The sequence below is a fragment of the Nerophis lumbriciformis genome, linkage group LG20 (assembly GCF_033978685.3).
Source record: "Nerophis lumbriciformis linkage group LG20, RoL_Nlum_v2.1, whole genome shotgun sequence".
Classification (NCBI taxonomy): domain Eukaryota; kingdom Metazoa; phylum Chordata; class Actinopteri; order Syngnathiformes; family Syngnathidae; genus Nerophis; species Nerophis lumbriciformis.
In genome coordinates this window covers 29,670,110-29,693,232 of record NC_084567.2, presented here as the reverse complement: position 1 = coordinate 29,693,232, position 23,123 = coordinate 29,670,110, and the positions used below count along the sequence as shown (strand labels likewise).

Below are 23,123 nucleotides of genomic sequence, written 5' to 3'. Positions count from 1 at the left end.
CACAAATGGAATCTTGGGTTAAGCTTCAGTAATTATAGACTATATGATTCGTGACTTTTTTTTTACAAGATTGGTTTATCAAAAATAAATTTTTTACATTTTAAATACATTTACCACAGCTCGAAGTGCCAGCCCCCTCGCTCCAGGCGGGAGTTGATAGCAGCGTCTGTCCCCAAAAGCTGGTTTGGACTGTGCAGCATCTCTGCAGACACCACAGAACGTTTCAGTTAACTACCTAAAAGCTTGTTTCCCAATGCACCACTGCTGTCCAAACTTGCTCCATCCAAAAACTGAAGGGTCCAGTTAGATATTTTCATTGGGTAAAAAAACAAATCCAATGTGTCAAGAAATATCCACACTTAAACCCAGGTATAGTAGGTTGAGCAGTAGATATGCTGACAGGTTATACAGGTTAATTAAAAAGTTAATCTCAATTAGGAGTGTCCTGATACAACTTTTTCACATCCGATTCGATACCAGCATTGGAGCCTTGCATATTGGCCGATATTAATCTGATACAAAATCAGCACAAATAATCTTACATACTTTTATTATTTTGTAGTGTGGAATGTGGAAAAACAGTTTTGATTAAGTGAAATTTCTCCAAAAAAAAAACAATGGCAGACATGAAAAACACTAACCTGATGACAGATTTATACTTTTGAAGTGGACTGAAAATTTGCTTTTTAAAGACACTTAATGGCCACAATGATTCATTATGTTAAGCTCATGATGATGCAGTAATTTGAATGATGCAGACACCTTTGTTACTGGATACTTTGGAATACGCTTCTGCTTTGAATACTTTGTGTAAGTAATATGCAACTATAATTATTTGATACTTGTTTATATTGACAAATTTGATGTTTTATACGGCAATATTGTTCTCTTATTACGTATGTCTAGCTTGTGTGCTATTGTGTGCATTTGTACCTTGCTGTTGTGTAGGTGCTAGTTCCTAGTAGCCTATAGCCTACCATTTTAACTTTTTGTAAATGACTTGACTAAAATACAATAAAGGACTAACCTTTTGTGCTTATTGGAGGCCATTTAGGAGTCAACTGACTGTCCAGCTTAGCACAAGTAAACACACTAAAGCAGTGGTCCCCAACCTTTTTGTAGCTGCGGACCGGTCAACGCTTGAAAATGTGGGGGGGGGGGGGCAAACTGGTATCCAATAAGTGATTTTTTTTTTTGCTGATTTCAGATATCGATTTGAATACCTCATCAAGACATCTCTACTCCCAATATCAAAATACTAATTGAAATAATTATAATAATCAATAGTTGTATATTTTCGTTGAACTATTTTCAACTACTCCTATATTTTAAAATGTATTACTTTTTTTGTGTTCGTTCTTCAATTTATAAAAAATTCAATCCGAGATCATCTAAGATGGACTGATGCAAAGTGGAAAAGTGTTCTGTGGTCTGACGACTCCACATTTCAAATTGTTTTTGGAACAATTCGACATCGTGTCATCCGGACCAAAGGGGAAGCGAACCATCCAGACTGTTATCGACGCAAAGTTCAAAAGCCAGCATTTGTGATGGTATGGGGGTGCATTAGTGCCCAAGGCATGGGTAACTTACACATCTGTGAAGGCACCATTCATGCTGAAAGGTACATACAGGTTTTGGAACAACATATGCTGCCATCTAAGCGCCGTCTTTTTCATGGACGCCCCTGCTTATTTCAGCAAGACAATGCCAAGCCACATTCAGCACGTTACAACAGCGTGGCTTCGTAAAAAAAGAGTGCGGGTACTTTCCTGGCCTGCCTGCAGTCCAGACCTGTCTCCCATCGAAAATGTGTGGCGCATTATGAAGCGTAAAATACGACAGCGGAGACCCCGGACTGTTGAACGACTGAAGCTCTACATAAAACAAGAATGGGAAATAATTCCACTTTCGAAGCTTCAACAATTAGTTTCCTCAGTTCCCAATCGTTTATTGAGTGTTGTTAAAAGAAAAGGTGATGTAACACAGTGGTGAACATGCCCTTTCCCAACTACCTTGACACGTGTTGCAGCCATGAAATTCTAAGTTAATTATTATTTGCAAAAAATAAATAAAGTTTATGAGTTTGAACATCAAATATCTTGTCTTTGTAGTGCATTCAATTGAATATGGGTTGAAAATGATTTGCAAATCATTGCATTCTGTTAATATTTACATCTAACACAATTTCCCAACTCATATGGAGCAGTTGCGTCTCCCAGTCATACAAACCCTGTGTATGACTGGGAGAAGCAACTGCTCTGTACTTCTCCCTACGTCTGTGTACCACTCCGTACAGCGGCGTTTTAAAAAGTCATAAATGTTACTTTTCGAAACCGATACCGAAAATTTTCGATATTACATTTTAAAGCATTTATCGGCCGATAATATCGAAATACACAGAATGAACAAAAAAATTACGTATTACCCTAATTTTGCCAAAATCTTTATTAACCTTGGAGCAACAATCACAGAGAAATGGTGTGTGAAGTATGTCAACTGTGGTGGCTGCCTCAAATGCATGTGTAATCACTGTGTGTATCACTCATTATGTACTATTCTAACTGTACTATTCTTTTTTGTAAAAAGCAAAGTAAATAATTGTACTTTTGTAATAATTTCCCCATATTTCTGCACAATAACTCAGATATGGTGATACTGGCGAGCAGTAGAGAATATGGGTTGATTTTTGGTCCAGAAAATATTTTTGCTTTATTCATTATCGGCATATTTCTTGCCACTTTACTTTGTATATTTATTATGACATTTCCAGTTCATTTTCTCATCTATTATGACGCCCCAAATTTGGTTTATTTCACTCTTTCAATGTCTATTTGTATTTGTGTTTGAGTTTATTGTCCGCTGTTACCGAAATGCAATATCTTAGTTTTACCGAGATTCAAATATAGTCCGTTTTTGTCAAACCATCTCTTGAATTGATTCATTTCTTCAGTTATTTGTATTCGCCCCTGTGTGTTCTGTCCTGAACGAAAAGCAGATGTTGTGACGTGTGTTTACCTCGCACAAGACGCTGTGGCGATGGCAAACCTTCGTTCCCGTACTTGTCTTATTTCCGGGTTGTGAAGAAAGCAATGTAAAAACTTTCCACAACTCTGGCGGGTGGAGCAGCCCCATACTGCACAACAGGGCATTTTTACTGGGCAAAAAACTAACAAGGATTTGCCGCAAAAACATAGCATCAGCTCAAAAGTAGTAGCAGTCATGGCGCCCTGTAGTCACATAAGTGCCTTTTGACCAATCATTGAGGAGATTGCCTGAAACCCAGTTGGCCATACTCTCTTTGTAAACAACTCTGGCAAGGCGCAATATAACATAAGCACGTGAGCAGAGGGACGATCGAGAGGGAAAGAGACAGACTCCTCAGCAGTGCTGGTATTGCGACTGTTTGTACTCGCTCCATTTGTAGAATAAATTGTTAATCTTCAATTCGTGTGTCACCCCGTTATTTAGACAAGCCATTACCAACAAAAGCCTGGGAGAATGCTGCCTTTTATAGGGGAGAGCCGAACAGGACTATCGCTCAGCAGCACCACATTGACATCCTCCACTTGTACAGCCACGGTAAACAAAGAGAATAACAAGGAGTGGGAATGGTGCTTCAGTGATTTTTACTTACCTGAAAGGACCATAATAACAGGAGGCAAACTTGGCGCTGTAGCTCAGCACTGACACCTGGAAATAAAATAAACATACAATTAGAGATGTCCGATAATATCGGCCGATAAATGCTTTAAAATGTAATATCGGAAATTATCGGTATCGGTTTCATACTTGGTCAACAGCCATACAGGTCACACTGAGGGTGGCCGTGTAAGCAACTTTAACACTGTTACAAATATACGCCACACTGTGAAACCACACCAAACAAGAATGACAAACACATTTCGGGAGAACATCCGCACCGTAACACAACATAAACACAACAGAAAAAATACCCAGAATCCCCTGCAGCACTAACTCTTCCGGGACGCTACAATATACACGCCCCGCTACCCCCCCCCCCCCCCCAACCTCCTCATGCTCTTTCAGGGAGAGCATGTCCCAAATTCCAAGCTGCTGTTTTGAGGCATGTTAAAAAAAATAATGCACTTTGTGACTTCAATAATAAATATGGCAGTGCCATTTTGGCATTTTTTTCCATAACTTGAGTGGATTTACTTTGGAAAACCTTGTTACATTGTTTAATGCATCCAGCGGGGCATCAGAACTAAATTAGGCATAATAATGTGTTAATTCCACGACTGTTAATATGGGTATCGGTTGATATCGGAATCGGTAATTAAGAGTTGGACAATATCGGAAATCGGCAAAAAAGCCATTATCGGACATCTCTACATACAATAGTTCATTTAAATTGGGATTTTGTCACAACCCGTCAAGTCCTGGTCCACTGTGTACTTTTTAGTTCTAAATAGTAATAGTAATTAGTCGACTCAAGAGAATAGTTTTAAACAAAAATGATGCAGTTGCTGTAACCTTCCTCGTTATCGTTGAGCAGCGTCTAGTTACACAACATTACAACATGCATACTGGCTTCCTGTTCAGTACAAAGTGAGCTTCAAAATAAAAGTATGCTAGTAGTCTTTTTGCACTGCTCTCCAAATCTAAACATTGGAACTATTTAACTGGCCTCAACGAAATTGACAAGATCTTGGGTTTGGGGGAACCTGCTTGTCGTGACGGAGCGGTTGTTGCTGGACACGCGACGGACTCTTGGGAGAAGAAGGAGTGCCGCGTGCCTGACGACCCTTTTCTGTCGAGGACGTGAAGATATCTACCTATTCGGAATTATGACAACAGGACATCTGCTGATTGGAGTAAGCGTTGCTCTGGTTTGTCCACAAATTGGAAGTTGCTGGCAGTCTTCAAAGTACCCGAAAAGCTGCCACGAATGATTGGAGGATGCAGGAAGAACTGTGGACACTCTTTTGATTTGGATAACATCGGACTGTCTGCCTCGCAGGATTTTTGGAGGACCAGTCATAGGCAATTTAGAGTGAAAAGCTAATTTTATTTTCACTCGCATACAAAACATTCTACCTTGGATTGTTTCCCTGGCTTCGAGACTCTCCCGAAGGACAGTGCGGCGAAGACACAACAAACTCCCTTCTTGTCTCTCTTGGACACACACCTGTTGTTGTTGACTTTGGACTTATCGGCTGCACAAGATGAAGGCCGCGGAACAGAGACACACTGTAGGCTTTAGAGATGCGCGAATAGGCAATTATTTCATCCGCAACCGCATCAGAAAGTCGTCAACCATCCGCCATTCACCCGATCTAACATTTAATCAAACCCGCATCCGCCCGCCATCCGCCACCCGCCCGTTGTTATATATCTAATATAGACGATGCAAGGCATTAGTGAGGTTATAAAGCTTTTGCCTGTTAAAGAAAGGAGACTGATCCAATGCAGCACAGACATTCAATGCGTGCCACGCTGTCACGGCCCAGACGCACACCAGTGCGCAATCATATGGGAGCCGCGCTGAGCGTACCTCCAAGCGCGTGGAGGTGCGATGTCCCTCGCACCCGCGGCGGCTCCACCCGGGCTCGCGCTCACCCTGGTTGATATAGACAGCAGGACGGTGGCCATGGAAGTCGGAACCCGCTAAGGAGTGTGTAACAACCCACCTGCCGAATCAACTAGCCCTGAAAATGGATGGCGCTGGAGCGTCGGGCCCATACCCGGCCGTCGCCGGCAGCGAGAGCCGCGAGGGCTAGGCCGCGACGAGTAGGATGGCCGCCGCGGTGCGCGCTGAAGCCTCGGGTGCGAGCCCGGGTGGAGCCGCCTCGGGCGCGAGCCCGGGTGGAGCCGCCGCGGGTGCGAGGGACATCGCACCTCCACGCGCTTGGAGGTACGCTCAGCGCGGCTCCCATATGATTGCGCACTGGTGTGCGTCTGGGCCGTGACAGCGTGGCACGCATTGAATGTCTGTGCTGCATTGGATCAGTCTCCTTTCTTTAACAGGCAAAAGCTTTATAACCTCACTAATGCCTTGCATCGTCTATATTAGATATATAACAACGGGCGGGTGGCGGATGGCGGGCGGATGCGGGTTTGATTAAATGTTAGATCGGGTGAATGGCGGATGGTTGACGACTTTCTGATGCGGTTGCGGATGAAATAATTGCCTATTCGCGCATCTCTAAAGCCTACAGTGTGTCTCTGTTCCGCGGCCTTCATCTTGTGCAGCCGATAAGTCCAAAGTCAACAACAACAGGTGTGTGTCCAAGAGAGACAAGAAGGGAGTTTGTTGTGTCTTCGCCGCACTGTCCTTCGGGAGAGTCTCGAAGCCAGGGAAACAATCCAAGGTAGAATGTTTTGTATGCGAGTGAAAATAAAATTAGCTTTTCACTCTAAATTGCCTATGACTGGTCCTCCAAAAATCCTGCGAGGCAGACAGTCCGATGTTATCCAAATCAAAAGAGTGTCCACAGTTCTTCCTGCATCCTCCAATCATTCGTGGCAGCTTTTCGGGTACTTTGAAGACTGCCAGCAACTTCCAATTTGTGGACAAACCAGAGCAACGCTTACTCCAATCAGCAGATGTCCTGTTGTCATAATTCCGAATAGGTAGATATCTTCACGTCCTCGACAGAAAAGGGTCGTCAGGCACGCGGCACTCCTTCTTCTCCCAAGAGTCCGTCGCGTGTCCAGCAACAACCGCTCCGTCACGACAAGCAGGTTCCCCCAAACCCAAGATCTTGTCAATTTCGTTGAGGCCAGTTAAATAGTTCCAATGTTTAGATTTGGAGAGCAGTGCAAAAAGACTACTAGCATACTTTTATTTTGAAGCTCACTTTGTGCTGAACAGGAAGCCAGTATGCATGTTGTAATGTTGTGTAACTAGACGCTGCTCAACGATAACGAGGAAGGTTACAGCAACTGCATCATTTTTGTTTAAAACTATTCTCTTGAGTCGACTAATTACTATTACTATTTAGAACTAAAAAGTACACAGTGGACCAGGACTTGACGGGTTGTGACAAAATCCCAATTTAAATGAACTATTGTATGTAGAGATGTCCGATAATGGCTTTTTTGCCGATATCCGATATTCCGATATTGTCCAACTCTTAATTACCGATTCCGATAACTTGAGTGGGATTTACTTTGGAAAACCTTGTTACATTGTTTAATGCATCCAGCGGGGCATCAGAACTAAATTAGGCATAATAATGTGTTAATTCCACGACTGTTAATATCGGTATCGGTTGATATCGGAATCGGTAATTAAGAGTTGGACAATATCGGAATATCGGCTATCGGCAAAAAAGCCATTATCGGACATCTCTACATACAATAGTTCATTTAAATTGGGATTTTGTCACAACCCGTCAAGTCCTGGTCCACTGTGTACTTTTTAGTTCTAAATAGTAATAGTAATTAGTCGACTCAAGAGAATAGTTTTAAACAAAAATGATGCAGTTGCTGTAACCTTCCTCGTTATCGTTGAGCAGCGTCTAGTTACACAACATTACAACATGCATACTGACTTCCTGTTCAGTACAAAGTGAGCTTCAAAATAAAAGTATGCTAGTAGTCTTTTTGCACTGCTCTCCAAATCTAAACATTGGAACTATTTAACTGGCCTCAACGAAATTGACAAGATCTTGGGTTTGAGGGAACCTGCTTGTCGTGACGGAGCGGTTGTTGCTGGACACGCGACGGACTCTTGGGAGAAGAAGGAGTGCCGCGTGCCTGACGACCCTTTTCTGTCGAGGACGTGAAGATATCTACCTATTCGGAATTATGACAACAGGACATCTGCTGATTGGAGTAAGCGTTGCTCTGGTTTGTCCACAAATTGGAAGTTGCTGGCAGTCTTCAAAGTACCCGAAAAGCTGCCACGAATGATTGGAGGATGCAGGAAGAACTGTGGACACTCTTTTGATTTGGATAACATCGGACTGTCTGCCTCGCAGGATTTTTGGAGGACCAGTCATAGACAATTTAGAGTGAAAAGCAAATTTTATTTTCACTCGCATACAAAACATTCTACCTTGGATTGTTTCCCTGGCTTCGAGACTCTCCCGAAGGACAGTGCGGCGAAGACACAACAAACTCCCTTCTTGTCTCTCTTGGACACACACCTGTTGTTGTTGACTTTGGACTTATCGGCTGCACAAGATGAAGGCCGCGGAACAGAGACACACTGTAGGCTTTAGAGATGCGCGAATAGGCAATTATTTCATCCGCAACCGCATCAGAAAGTCGTCAACCATCCGCCATTCACCCGATCTAACATTTAATCAAACCCTACTCGTCGCGGCCTAGCCCTTGCGGCTCTCGCTGCCGGCGACGGCCGGGTATGGGCCCGACGCTCCAGCGCCATCCATTTTCAGGGTTAGTTGATTCGGCAGGTGGGTTGTTACACACTCCTTAGCGGGTTCCGACTTCCATGGCCACCGTCCTGCTGTCTATATCAACCAGGGTGAGCCCCACCCCTTTCGTGAGCGCACTGCGCGCGGAGTGACCCCTGTTACGCGCCCCCGGCAACAGGGGTGGCGGGCAGGTAAGCTGCGCGGGCGGAGCGCGCGGAGTGACCCCTGTTACGAGCCCCCGGCCACGGGGGTGGCGGGCAGGTAAGCTGCTTACCTGCTGCGCGTGACGCCGGCCGCGGCGAAGGCGGACGAGGCGGGGTGTCGGTGCGGTGGGCGCGGTGGTGACCCTGGACGTGCGTCGGGCCCTTCTCGCGGATCACCTCAGCTACGGCTCCCGGTGGGGCCCTCTCGGGGGAAGGGGCCTCGGTCCCGGACCCCGGCGAGGCGTCCCTTCTCCACTCCGTAAAAGTGTCCATCTCTTTTTTTTTTCTTCTTCTGTTGTGGCATATGCTGCAGGTGCCTGCTCGTTTTTCGTATGTGGGTAACAACATTTAACTATGTATATATATTTCCGAATTGGTTTAACTGCCACCCGCCTGAATCTATTTAAAATCTAATTTTTTTTTATTTCAACCGCCCGACCCGCGGATAAAATCTAATTTTTTTTTATTTCAACCGCCCGATCCGCGGATAATCCGCGGACTCCGCGGTTGTGTCCGCAAACCGCGCATCTCTAGTAGGCTTACACACAAACATCCATCCACAAAAATATACGCCACACATACACCCTCCCCCAACCCAATGCCCTCGACGCAAATCCCATAGAGGTGATGAAGGATGGTCAGCGGGCTGCGGCCTACCACCATTACCTCGCACTCCCTTCCCTCTGTTGCTAGATATCTCGAGATGTACGTTGTAATATGTATATGTGCTTTGCTATGGAGGGTTTTTTTCCCCACTCCAGACTGGGCCCCCTTAGGAGCCCAGTCTAGATTGTATTTTTTTACTCATCCTTCCCTAGCGTTTTACCTTTTTCCCCATACTTTCCAACCTTGAGACCTCCGATTTCGGGAGGTGGGGAGCTTGGTCGGGGGTGGGGGCGTGGTTAAGAGGGGAGGAGTATATTGACAGCTAAAATTCACCAAGTATTTCATACATACGGTGTGTATATATATATATATATATATATATATATATATATATATATATATATATATATATATATATATATCCTGAAAATATGCAAACAACACTGTGTTTAGATAATTGATACTTCAAACTTGCATAAATAAATCTTAAGGAATATAAGATAACTTAACTCAAAATGTAATTAATAAAATGCTAAAGTTGTTGATAAACAAGCAATTATTTTAATAATTGAATATGGTCATTTTAAATGAATTATTATGATCATTTAAAATTAATTATTTCAAATATGTTTATTTTAATGTATAATTCTATGGCTGGATGTAATAAGGAGTCAGAAAAAATAAAAATAAAAATAAAAATACAATTAATTTTGATGTTTTTAGCAAAATATAGTAAAAATGTATTTAGTTTTTGTTTTTTTTAATTAATAAATATATTTATATTTAGGTAAGATAAACATAATAATACAATTTATCTCTAGTCTGGATGATTTAGTTCTTGTCACCCTGTTGTCCTGTCGTGAAAAAAGGCTGTCCTCACTCAGGTGCGCATAGAGCTGGAGGGGGCGGGGCCTCCAGCTCTGGCTGAAAATCGGGAGTTTTTCAGGAGAATATTTGTCCTGGGAGGTTTTCGGGAGAGGCGCTGAATTTCGGGAGTCTCCCGGAAAATTCGGGGGGGTTGGCAAGTATGCTTTTTCCCCATCTTTTACGGGGCGCCTTGTGGCGACCCATCAGCGTTCATGTTCTGTAACCCTGTACACTGTTTGTTTGTCTAATCTTGAACGGGTTTGTGCTGAAAACAAAGTTTCGTTGTACATGTGCAACGACAATAAAGACCTATCTATCAATCTATCTATCTATCTATCTATCTATCTATCTATCTATCTATCTATCTATAACCTGTCTTCTACCACAGCAATTTTCCCCTTTTCAGATTGTAGGCCACCAAAAGAAAAATCTATTACCTCCGCCAGGAGGTTATGTATTCGCCAGGGTTTGTTGTTAGTTACCGTATTTTTCGGACTATAAGTCGCAGTTTTTTTCATAGTTTGGCCGGGCTCCAGTGCGATTTATATATGTTTTTTTCCTTCTTTAGTATGCATTTTCGGCAGGTGCGACTTATACTCCGGTGCGACTTATAATCCGAAAAACACGGTAGTTAGCAACGTAGCTGAAAATATTATACGCACATTTTGATAAAACAGCACTGTATATCAAACAAACATAGGAGGGGGATGGATCAACTTTTCATTGAATAAAGCCAAACCAATAACAACTAGCTGAACTGTCCTCGACATGCACACACTATCACTAGCTTTGTGGCGCACTCACAGTTTGAAATCACAAACTCCTTAACTTTACCAGCCAGGTCGCTGCAATGACTCGGGCTAAAAAATAAAATCCACTTTACATTGTCTGTTAATCTTCCTTGCCTACAGCGGGAGGCAGTGGGAGGAGGCAGTGTTGACAACGCTGTGGATACTTTCAGAATGTTCCAAAACAAACATTGTTTGTCCATTGCTTTCTTTGGGCTTTTTACAAGACGCTACAAAAAGGTTTGCGTGTCCATTGCTAAAGGTAAAACAGCATAAAATGTTTCGAGAAAAATAATGTATTTTAAGTTTGTAATTTGACTTGTACCTTGTTTCCCAAACCATTAGACAGCAAAGCTTGTTTTATTGCTCCGACTCTGCCATCCATCATATCAGAAGGAGCAATTATGTGACAACCTGCAGCAAAACATGAACAAAATATATACATTTAATAATGACTTGCTTACAGGGCTCTAGATATTACTGTCAGTTCAGTATTCTCATATGTATTAGCTTTTCAGGCAAGCAGTGTTATCTTTATGAATAATGCGCCTAAAAATATAGTCATAGCGCAGACGTACTGTATTAGGAAAATATAAAAATGGGACCCATTACCTCCCTGCTTGGCACTCAGCATCAAGGGTTGGGATTGGGGGTTAAATCACCAAAAATGATTCCCGGGCGCAGCTACCGCTGCTGCTCACTGCTCCCCTCACCTCCCAGGGGGTGATCAAGGGTGATGGGTCAAATGCAGAGAATAATTTCGCCACACCTAGTGTGTGTGTGTGACAATCATTGGTACTTTAACTTTAACTTTATTATAGACCAGTTAATGCTGTCTGAGGTTGAGTTCTCAAGCTAATAGTGTGGATTCTTTTCAGGCTTTATTACATCAGTCACATGCAGACATTGTTCACTTAGATGCACCCTGAATTCATGATAGGAATTCTAACCATTTATTATGAAAAGAAAAGAAAAAAAGATAAAGCTCTCCAACAATACCAGCTTTGGCGTAGGACAGTGCCACTTCTGCCAGTCTCAAACAGCTGGCATCATTGTCAAGAGAACCATCTTCATTGAGGATACCTGGAAGAGGTACACAGATACTGTGAATGAAAACTGCACTTTTGTTAGGTATGCCTGCAAAATCTCAAAGTTTCATTGATTCTTTTTTAACTGCAAATGTGTGTTTAATGTGATTTAAGGTATACTAAGTTATGCAGTTACATACAGTCGTGGTCAAATTTTACATACACTTGTAAAGAACATAATGTCATGACCACAGAACTTTCCTCCAGAAGGTCTTATCTTTGTCTATGTGATGTTAGATGAAACAAAAATTTAGTTGTTTGGCCACAATACCCAGCAATATGTTTGGAGGAGAAAAAGTGAGGCCTTTAATCCCAGGAACACCATGCCTACCGTAAAGCATGGTGGTGGTAATATCATGCCCGGGGCCTGTTTTGCTTCCAATGCAACTGGTGCTTTACAGAGAGTAAATCTCTCTAGGTCATCCTCAGACAAGCCTTCCATCGTTGCCTCCAGTCATCCCGATTCTCCATACATTTGGCCAGTTCCTTGGTACTCTGAGCTCCTGGGACAATGAAAAAGGAGGATTCCCTCCAAATTCTTCAGGACAACCTAAAATCATCAGCCCGAAGTTGGGTCTTGGGCGCAGTTGGGTGTTCGAACAGGACAATGACCCCAAACACACGTCAAAAGTGGTAAAAGAATGGCTAAATCAGGCTAGAATTAAGGTTTTAGAATGGCCTTCCCAAAGTCCTGACTTAAACGGGTGGACAATACTGAAGAAACAAGTCTACCGACAAGACCATCAATAGCAAGCAGCTAGTACAAAATGCAGCTGCCAGGCTGGTGACAGGCGCAAAAATGAGGGAACACATTTCTCCCATCCTTTCCTCCCTTCACTGGCTCCCAGTGAAGCGCAAAGTGAAATTTAAGATCGTCACGTATGTCTTCAAAGTGCTCAATGGTCTCGCCCCAGCTTACATTAAAGATCTCCTGGACCAACCCACCAGCTCCAGGCTTGGTCGTTGCCTCAGATCGGACAACCAGATGGCCCTGAAGGTACCACGGTCAAACCTAGTCACAAAGGGAGACCGTGCTTTCTCAGTTTTCCCTCTGAATATTAAGTCCGCCACCACTCTGGACTCTTTTAGAGCACAGCTTAAAACTCACCTCTTTACTGCAGATGACTTTTGATTTATGTGTTCATTGTGAGTCTTAAATGTTTAGTTTAGATTCTTTTGTGTGTTTCAGTCTCTGTTTCGAGTTTTTTTTTGTCTCTCCACTCGGGCTGATGTAACAGTTGGTTGGGGGGCGCATAATAAATGAAAATCACATAACATAACATGTCAGAAAACCAAAACAAATTTAGCTGAACTGCACCAATTTTATCAAGAGGAGTGGTCAAAAATTCAACCAGAAGCTTGTGGATGGCTACCAAAAGCGTCTTATTGCAGTGAAACTTGCCAAGGGACATGTAACCAAATATTAACATTGCTGTATGTATACTTTTGACCCAGCAGATTTGGTCACATTTTCAGTACACCCATAATAAATTCATAAAAGAACCAAACTTCATGAATGTTTTTTGTGACATACAAGTGTGTGCTCTAATCACTCTATTACAAAAAAATAAGAGTTGTAGAAATGATTGAAAACTCAAGAGGGCCATGACATTATGTTCTTTACAAGTGTATGTAAACTTTTGACCACGACTGTATAAGCTGTATATAGAACATGTGGTATGTTAGCACCATAAGAACACAGGTCAGACATATGAGGAGACACTCACCACAGTGACCATGTATCGTGTACGGACACAAGCAGACGTCACATGCCACCAGCAGTTCTGGAAACAAAGATCTGATCGTTTTTACCGCTGTGATGGCTGGTGTGTCGTCTGTGTCTGCCCCTGACCCTCTGGCATCCTAATGCACAAAAAATCAGCATATGTGTACACTTTCACTTATCTTAATGTGCAGATCAATATTTATTTTACATGCAAACACTTTTGAACTAGAGTGCTTCCAACAGGACCGCAAGCTGATTGTGGCAGTGGTTTATTTGCATAACTGGCCACGATGAAAACCAAAACAAACATGTTCAAAACTACAGAAATGTATTTAAATGGAGAGGGGTCAAGCCGAAAATGGCTTGCATGTAAAATATCAGCTATCATCTACAGTACAAGCAGTCCTGCAGCGCATTTACTTGTGCAAAGATGGCCAGCCAGTTAAGTCCTCCAAGTAAAAGTCCTCCAACACAAGGTTGGTCTTTACTACATTTTATTCAAGTCATTTACAAAAGGTAAACATGGTAGGCTATATGCTGTTAAGAGCCAGCAGCTACAAAACAGCTAAGCACACAATAGCACACACGCTAGACAATAGGGGTGTGGGAAAAAATCGATTCGAATTGAAATCGCGATTCTCACGTTGTACGATTCAGTATCGCTTCTCATTTTTCAAAAATCGATTTTTATTTTTATTTTTTTATATATATTTTTTATTATTATTATTATTTTATTGTTATTTTTAATCAATCCAACAAAATAATACAAAGCAATACCATAACAATGCAATCCAATTCCAAAACCAAACCCGACCCACCAACACTCAGAACAGCAATAAACAGAGCAATTGAGAGGAGACACAAACACGACACAGAACAATCCAAAAGTAGTGAAACAAAAATGAATATTATCAACAACAGTATCAATATTAGTTACAATTTCAACATAGCAGTGATTAAAAATCCCTCATTGACATTATCATTAGACATTTATAAAAAAAAAAAAAAGAACAATAGTGTCACAGTGGCTTACACTTGCATCGCATCTCATAAGCTTGACAACACACTGTGTCCAATATTTTCACAAAGATAAAATAAGTCATATTTTTGGTTAATTTAATAGTTAAAACAATTTTACATTATTGCAATCACATGATAAAACATTGTCCTTTACAATTATAAAAGCTTTTTACAAAAATCTACTACTCTGCTTGCATGTCAGCAGACTGGGGTAGATCCTGCTGAAATCCTATGTATTGAATGAATAGAGAATTGTTTTGTATCGGAAAAATATAGTTTTTGAATCGAGAATCACGTTGAATTGAAAAAAATCGATTTATAATCGAATCGTGACCCCAAGAATCGATATTGAATCGAATCGTGGGACACCCAAAGATTCGCAGCCCTATTAGACACGCGTAATAAATGTACTTAATTGAAAAATATTGCAGTCTAAAACAGCACATTTGTCAATCTAAACAAGTATCAAATAATTATAGTTGCATATTACTTACACATCTAAAGTCTCCAAGTTAGAAGCGTATTAAAAAGTACAGAGTAAGAAAGTTTCCGTATAGTTTAAAGGACTACTGAAACCCACGACTACCGACCACGCAGTCTGATAGTTTATATATCAATGATGAAATCTTAACATTGCAACACATGCCAATACGGCCGGGTTAACTTGCTAAAGTGCAATTTTAAATTTTGCGCGAAATATCCTGCTGAAAACGTCTCGGTATGATGACGTCAGCGCGTGACGTCACGGATTGTGGAGGACATTTTGGGACAGCATGGTGGCCAGCTATAAAGTCGTCTGTTTTCATCGCAAAATTCCACAGTATTCTGGACATCTGTGTTGGTGAATCTTTTGCAATTTGTTCATTGAACAATGGAGACAGCAAAGAAGAAAGCTGTAGGTGGGAAGCGGTGTATTGCGGCAGGTGTAGTGCTGGATAACGCACCCCCGCCGTAGAATGCACCCCTTGACTGGTGTGCCGGATAACACAGCCGGTGTTTCATTGTTTACATTCCCGGAAGATGACAGTCAAGCTTTACCATTGGCCTGTGGAGAACTGGGACAACAGAGACTCTTACCAGGAGGACTTTGAGTTGGATACGCAGACACGGTACCGTGAGTACGCATGCAGCTGCGGCTTCCAAACATTTGATCGCTTGCCCGTACGTGCGTGCTGCTATGTGCATGTCACGTACGTAACTTTGGGGACTTTGGGGAAATATATGTGCTGTATGAACTTTGGGGAGGTGAACGGTACTTTGGGCTGTGGGATTGAATGTTTTGTGCAGGTGTTTGAGTTGTATTGGCGGGTTATATGGACGGGACGGGGGAGGTGTTTGTTATGCGGGATTAATTTGTGGCATATTAAATATAAGCCTGGTTGTGTTGTGGCTAATAGAGTATATATATGTCTTGTGTTTATTTACTGTTTTAGTCATTCCCAGCTGAATATCAGGTCCCACCTGCCTCTCACAGCATCTTCCCTATCTGAATCGCTCCCACTGCCTTCTAGTCCTTCACTCTCACTTTCCTCATCCACAAATCTTTCATCCTCGCTCAAATTAATGGGGAAATTGTCGCTTTCTCGGTCCGAATCGCTCTCGCTGCTGGTGGCCAAGATTGTAAACAATGTGCAGATGTGAGGAGCTCCACAACCTGTGACGTCACGCTACTCGTCTGCTACTTCCGGTACAGGCAATGCTTTTTTATCAGCGACCAAAAGTTGCGAACTTTATCGTCGATGTTCTCTACTAAATCCTTTCAGCAAAAATATGGCAATATCGCGAAATGATCACGTATGACACATAGAATGGACCTGCTATCCCCGTTTAAATAAGAAAATCGCATTTCAGTAGGCCTTTAATTTACTGTATCAAGAGCTTATGTAATAAATGATTGTGGCCACTGGGTGTGGCCAAAAACATAAGTCTGTCATTAGGTTAGCATTTTTCATACCAACCATACTTCTGAGTAATGTATCTTAATTAAACCTTTCCTAACATTTCACACTACAAAATTATAAATTTGTATAATTTGCGCTGATATGATTAATATCAGTTTCGGCCAATACTCAAGGCTCCAATATCAGTATCGTATTGGAGGTTAAAAAGTTAGAAAGCTAGTTAGAATTAACCCAAAAGAGGGAGCCACAGCTCCACTTGGTGCTTATTAAGAGGATTATCTCATTTTAGTTTTCAAAATCTATACTAGATTTGTTGCTAGTTTCTTTTTTGAGGACGTGATTTGATAACTGGCTAAATATAGAAACTAGTGCTCCATCTTCTTATTCTCTGGCAGGCCAGCTGTGTCTTTAAGCGAGGGCGAATCTGTAGAGCCAAATATATTTTTGACGGTTCAAATTTATATGTGGTGGCCTGAAAATAATGTTTGGGAAACACGTAGACTCTTGGTAGTCTTTGCTCTCGTAGACATGGAAAATGCAATCGCAGCACAATGGTGACTAGGATTTTGTCACTGTGTCGCTACAGGTACGTCCTCGCTCATAGACACATTATAATGGAACTGTCTGTGAATGCAGCTTGTGGGTATAACTCCGTACAGTAGGTGGCGGTATTGTAATGCTGCTTCTTAACGCACATCTCATATACAGTACAGGCCAAAAGTTTGGACAGACCTTCTCATTCAATGCGTTTTCTTTATTTTTATGGCTATTTACATTGTAGATTGTCACTGAAGGCATCAAAACTATGAATGAACACATGTGGAGTTATGTACTTAACAAAAAAAGTGAAATAGCTGAAAACATGTTTTAAATTCTAGTTTATTCAAAATAGCCACCCTTTACTGCTTTGCACACTCTTAGCATTCTCTCGATGAGCTTCAAGCACACCTGTGAAGTTAAAACCATTTCAGGTGACTACCTCTTGAAGCTCATCGAGAGAATGCCAAGAGTGTGCAAAACAACTTCCAACATCCAAATATTACATGGGTGCGCATATAAGAAACAATGTGTGCCAAAATGTGTTATTCAAGTGAATAGCATTACCGGTATTAAAGCGTGGCCAGATGTGTTATAAATATGTAATTTTGTGAACTTTAATGAATGAAAAGTTGATGTACACCAATGAATAAATAAAAATATTTATTAAAAGCTGAATAACATTTTTATTTATTTTTTTATTAGTAACAGGCGATATTCTACAGAGCCCCTAAAGGGACATGGGGGGGGGGGGATTTATATATATATATTTTTTTTTAAGACTGTATCTAGTGCGCACGAGAAACTTTTTATAAAGTTATAAAAAAAAAAATTAAATTTGTAATTTTTTTTTTCTATTCTTTTTTTTAGACATGTATCTCGTGCGCACGAGAAAGTTTCTGGTGCACTAAAAAAAAAAAAATTTAAATTATTACTTTTTTATTTCTTTTTTCATAACTTTATAAAAAGAGATAGTTTCTCGTGCGCACGAGATACATGTCTAAAAATATAAAAATAAAAATAAAAATTATTTAAAAAATTCCCCCATGTCCCTTTAGGGCAGGGGTCGCGAACCTTTTTGGCTGAGAGAGCCATGAAAGCCAAATATTTTAAAATGTATTACCGTGAAAACCATATGATATTTTTTAACACTGAATACAACTAAATGCGTGCATTTTTAAATAAGACCAACATTTTTAGAATATAATAAGTCTCTTATTCTTTTTAATAACATTGTTATTCTGAAGCTAACCAATAATAAATAAAACACTTCTTACCTTTAATGCGACTTCTTGAACAAATGCGGTAGAAAAACGGATGGATGGATTAAAATGCATGAGAATATTTTATATTTTGAACGTTATTTTTAACACTGTGATTACCAGCGGAATTATTCATTACTTATCGTGTTAAGCAATGTCAGCTAAAATGTATCTGAGAGCCAGATGCAGTAATCAAAAGAGCCACATCTGGCTTTAGAGCCATAGGTTCCCCACCCCTGCTTTAGGGGCTCCATAATATTCAGATTCAGCTTACATTTTAGAAAATTAAATGCACAGTTTGTATTTACCCAGTGGCAAAAAAAAACATTTACATTATAATTTACATCAAACTAAATTTTTGGATCTCAAGATCATCCATTACATTCCATGAAAAACATTTTTGATTATTTTTTTTTTTTAACATTGTGTGTCAAAAGGTTCAAGTATGTTCCAGTCTCCATTTTGAATTCACAGTACATACCTTGACTACTTTTGCAGGGACCCCGAAGATCAGCACGCATTTCAAGCCGTTCTCAACAAGTGGCCGCAGCATTCCTTCAAGTTTGTTTACCCCATATCTACAAAAAGAAATGACACGACATGATTTAACATAACTGTTTTTAAATCGCAAGAAGGAAGTTTTTGTTGATTATTTTTTGTTGCATGCGGTACATAACACACAAGGAACTTACACACACACATGCAGGGGAAGAGTATTGGGGGTGTTCTTACCAATGTTTACAAGCATATATATATGTATATATATATATATATATATATATATATATATATATATACTAGGAAAGGAACAGTTTGTATCAAACCACACCTCTTTTTCATGACTGTACATATCATCAATAGTTTTAGTTGAGAAAATCCCTTCACCATATCAATATTATCAATTCCAAGAATGTACTACATCCATAGTTTATGTCATTAGTTCATTGTTTTGTTGATAAAATATATTCACATATTTAACACCAGCCATTCCAAAATGTACAACGTCCATTGTTTATTTCATTAGTTCAATGTTTTGTTTGGTTGGAGAAAATCTCTTCACTAAATCATCAGGCTTTTCATGAATATGACATATGATGGCTATATATGATAACAAATCTTCCATCCATCCATCCATTTTCTACCGCTTGTCCCGTTCGGGGTCGCGGGGGTCGCTGGAGCCTATCTCAGCTGCATTCGGGCGGAAGGCGGCGTACACCCTGGACAAGACGCCACCTCATCGCAGGGCCAACACAGATAGATAGTGTCGGAGGCAGATATTTACATATATCCGTATTTAAGTGTTACTTCTTTATTTTCATAATCATATTACAAAACAGCTAGTGTCCTTCTTCCAATTGTGGTCTTTTGGTTGTCTGCAAATACTGTGTGCTAACCTTGACTTTGGAATGTAAGGAGGAGAGATACTCCTTTTCCTTATATGTTCCTGTGTCCAGCTGAGGAGGACAATGGGCATGTGTTTGGGCGATAAAGAGAGACAAGACAACGAGGGTGGGAGGGAGAGACACTTTATAGAAGAGAAGGTTTCCATCTTTTAGATCAGACCATCTTAGCTGCGCGATTGAATGTTCTATGCTGGACTGGTCTCATTATATTTCCAAAGCTTTGGAGATAAAATTACAAAATACCTATTCTGTCTCTGGTGGTTCTTCTACTCAGCTTTAAGTGTCATAAAGAGCTTGAGAGTGGCCAGCGACTTGAATTCCCTGGGAGGAACAACTGGTCCAAACGCAACAATAGACAACATTCACACTCACATTCACACACTAGGGCCAATTTAGTGTTGCCAATCAACCTATTCCCAGGTGCATGTTGTTGGCGGTTGGAGGAAGCGGGATTGAACCCAGGACTACTCAGGACCTTCATATTGTGAGGCACATGCACTAACCCCTGTTCCACTGTGCTGCCCTGATAACAAATCTTGTAATTGCAAAAACTAAAATATTTTGTTGAACTAGTGAGTCACTTCGTAAGTCATAAATGTAAGATTGTTCCACCCCTGGGAGGTGAGGGGGAGCAGTGAGCAGCAGCGGTGGCCACGCTCGGGAATCATTTTGGTGATTTAACCCCCAATTCCAACCCTTGATGCTGAGTGCCAAGCAGGGAGGTAATGGGTCCCATTTTTATAGTCTTTTGGTATGACTCAGCCGGGGTTTGAACTCATGACCTACCGATATCAGGACGGACTCTCTAACCACAAGGCCACTGAGCAGGCTACTTCACTTTAGTAACTCGCTATAAAACATTTTCAGTTCCGAGATTTATTGTGAACGTATCGGATCAAGACTCGAAATTGGATCGGAGCCAAAAATGTTGATCTCAGTAAAAACGTTTTTTTTTGGAAACATTATATTGACGACTTTGTTGACAAACAGATATATAGCCATGCCCTCAGCTTGCAGCACCGACTGAGACTTGCTTACCCACTAAATGAGAAAATGGATATGTGGTATTGCCTCCTTTGTACTCATTCAGTGCACTAAGGACATTTTTTATTTTTTTATTTAGCCTTTATTTAACCAGGTATAATCCCATTGAGATCAAAGATCTCTTTTCCAAGGGAGACCTGGCCAAGAGGGCAGCAGCAATGTTACATTAAAAACAGTAAACAACACATAAAACATCAAATTTACAACATTAAACTTGCTCACATAACATGTGCATACAGACAAGGTAGACTGCAATCCTTTCACAGAAGCTTTAAACTCATTCAATGTAACAACGGTTTGAAGTTTAATATTCAATTGTAGGTTATTCCAAGCCTTCGGTGCTGAAAACCTAAATACTTTCTTGCCCAGTTCGGTTCTTACTTTGGGGACGACAAATTGCAGAACATTCATTGAACGAAGATTGTGACTTCCTTGTTTCTTTGTTAAAAGACAAGATAGATAAGATGGAGTGATACCCAGAATGGTTTTGTAGATGAAAACATACCAATGATTGAGGCGTCAAGCACATAAAGATGTCCACTTAACCATTGAGTATAACACACAATGGTGACATGGTGCACTGCACAAAAATTTGTAAATTGGCATATGCACTAAGCAGATTCTACAGCAGTGGTTCTCAAATGGGGGTACGCGTACTCCTGGGAGTACTTGATGGTATGCCAAGAGGTACGTGAGATTTCTTTTAAATATTCTAAAAATAGCAACAATTCAAAAATCCTTTATAAATATATTTATTGAATAATACTTCAACAAAATATGAATGTAAGTTCATAAACTGAACATCAAATCAAGTAGGCTATTCCAATCATTACCATAAACCCAGAGTTTCCCCCATGCCACGATGGTTTGACCCTACCTGGCGGTGCCACACGTCACCAACTGTCAATCAACTATCGATGTGGAAAACAATGGAGGCTTGGTTAAAGCGTAGCAGTAATGCAGCTGAAAACAAGGAGGAACAAGTGCCAAAGAAGGCCAAACCAGAGCCGGCAAAATTCAGACAGTATTCCGAAGAATATGTGTTAATGGGATTTACGGCTTCGAGTTGTAACCCCCCCCAAGGCATTGTGTTTTTTCTGTGGATAAATGTTAGCCAACAGCGGCATGAAGCCCGCACATCTTCAGCGGCATCTCCGGACAAAACACGCTTGCCATGTCAGTAAGCCACCTGATTTTTTAAAGAGGAGACTAAATGCAACTATGCAATATTCAGTGTTGACAGCTAGATTTTTTTGTGGACATGTTCCATAAATATTGATGTTAAAGATGTGAAGAAATGTTAAGAATTAAGTTCATGAATCCAGATGGATCTCTATTACAATCCCCAAAGAGGGCACTTTAAGTTGATGATTACTTCTATGTGTGGAAATCTTTACTTATAATTGAATCACTTGTTTATTTTTCAACAAGTTTTTAGTTATTTTTATATCTTTTTTTCCCAAATAGTTCAATAAAGACCACTACAAATGAGCAATATTTTGCACTGTTATACAATATCATAAATCAGAAACTGATGAAATAGTGCTGTATTTTACTTCTTTATCTCTTTTTTTTCAACCAAAAATGCTTTGCTCTGATTAGGGGGTACTTGAATTAAAACAATTTTCACAGGGGGTACATCACTGAAAAAAGGTTGAGAACCACTGCTCTACAGGACCAGGAACCGCTCAATTTTGAGATTATTACTTCAGAAAAAGTTTTTTTTATTATTGTAATCATACAGAAAAATTACACATTTTAATAAAACAAATATCCATTTTTTTTTTTACTTTTTCATCAAAACAAATTAGGCTTTACCTGCCTACCCTTACTGCACATCCCTGAAACATATGCTAATCTTATCTCTGTCCAGAAACAGTTTTTGCTGCCCAATCCACCCTGACTTTAGGCTTTTATCTACCAACAACACCCTCCATAACAGTTGCCGTTTTTGTTACTTTATCAGCATGAATGGATTGCACAATTTAGCACAAGTGCCTGAATTTGTATTTATTTCTCTTACCTGGCTTGTCCAGGCAGGCTACCAATGGGCTCCACAGCATCAACACTGTCTCTGTAGGAGAGTGGCAAGTATCAAATATTACACCTTAAAAAGTAGTCATTTACTTTGTTTATCCAATTGTGACATTCATTGGATTTTAGCAGTGGAAAAAAAAAAGGTCACTCACGTGATGAAAATAGGGTATATCAAACTTTCCGCTCTTAAATCCGTGGCACAGGTCTGCCAGTGTCTGAGGGTTGGGTGGAAGTAGCCACTGTGGATGATGGACTGCACGGGCGTCTGCATGTTGACACTGAGACGGACAATT

At 40.7% G+C, this 23,123-nt stretch overlaps 1 protein-coding gene across 2 annotated transcripts in view; it reads right to left on the bottom strand.

The window, feature by feature from the left end:
- The window catches only part of alad (aminolevulinate dehydratase), a 37,850-nt gene that overhangs the window by 8,048 nt on the left and 6,679 nt on the right, over positions 1 to 23,123 (bottom strand). For both annotated transcript variants that reach the window (XM_061981061.2, XM_061981062.2), the window contains exons 2-9: positions 22,983 to 23,108; positions 22,817 to 22,867; positions 18,828 to 18,924; positions 13,628 to 13,763; positions 11,812 to 11,895; positions 11,138 to 11,226; positions 3,638 to 3,693; positions 115 to 202 (exon numbers count right to left, since the gene is read on the bottom strand). In XM_061981061.2, the coding sequence (XP_061837045.1) occupies positions 115 to 202; positions 3,638 to 3,693; positions 11,138 to 11,226; positions 11,812 to 11,895; positions 13,628 to 13,763; positions 18,828 to 18,924; positions 22,817 to 22,867; positions 22,983 to 23,101 (720 nt within the window). In that variant the 5' untranslated portion in view covers positions 23,102 to 23,108. The remainder of the gene's footprint in view (positions 1 to 114; positions 203 to 3,637; positions 3,694 to 11,137; positions 11,227 to 11,811; positions 11,896 to 13,627; positions 13,764 to 18,827; positions 18,925 to 22,816; positions 22,868 to 22,982; positions 23,109 to 23,123) is intronic.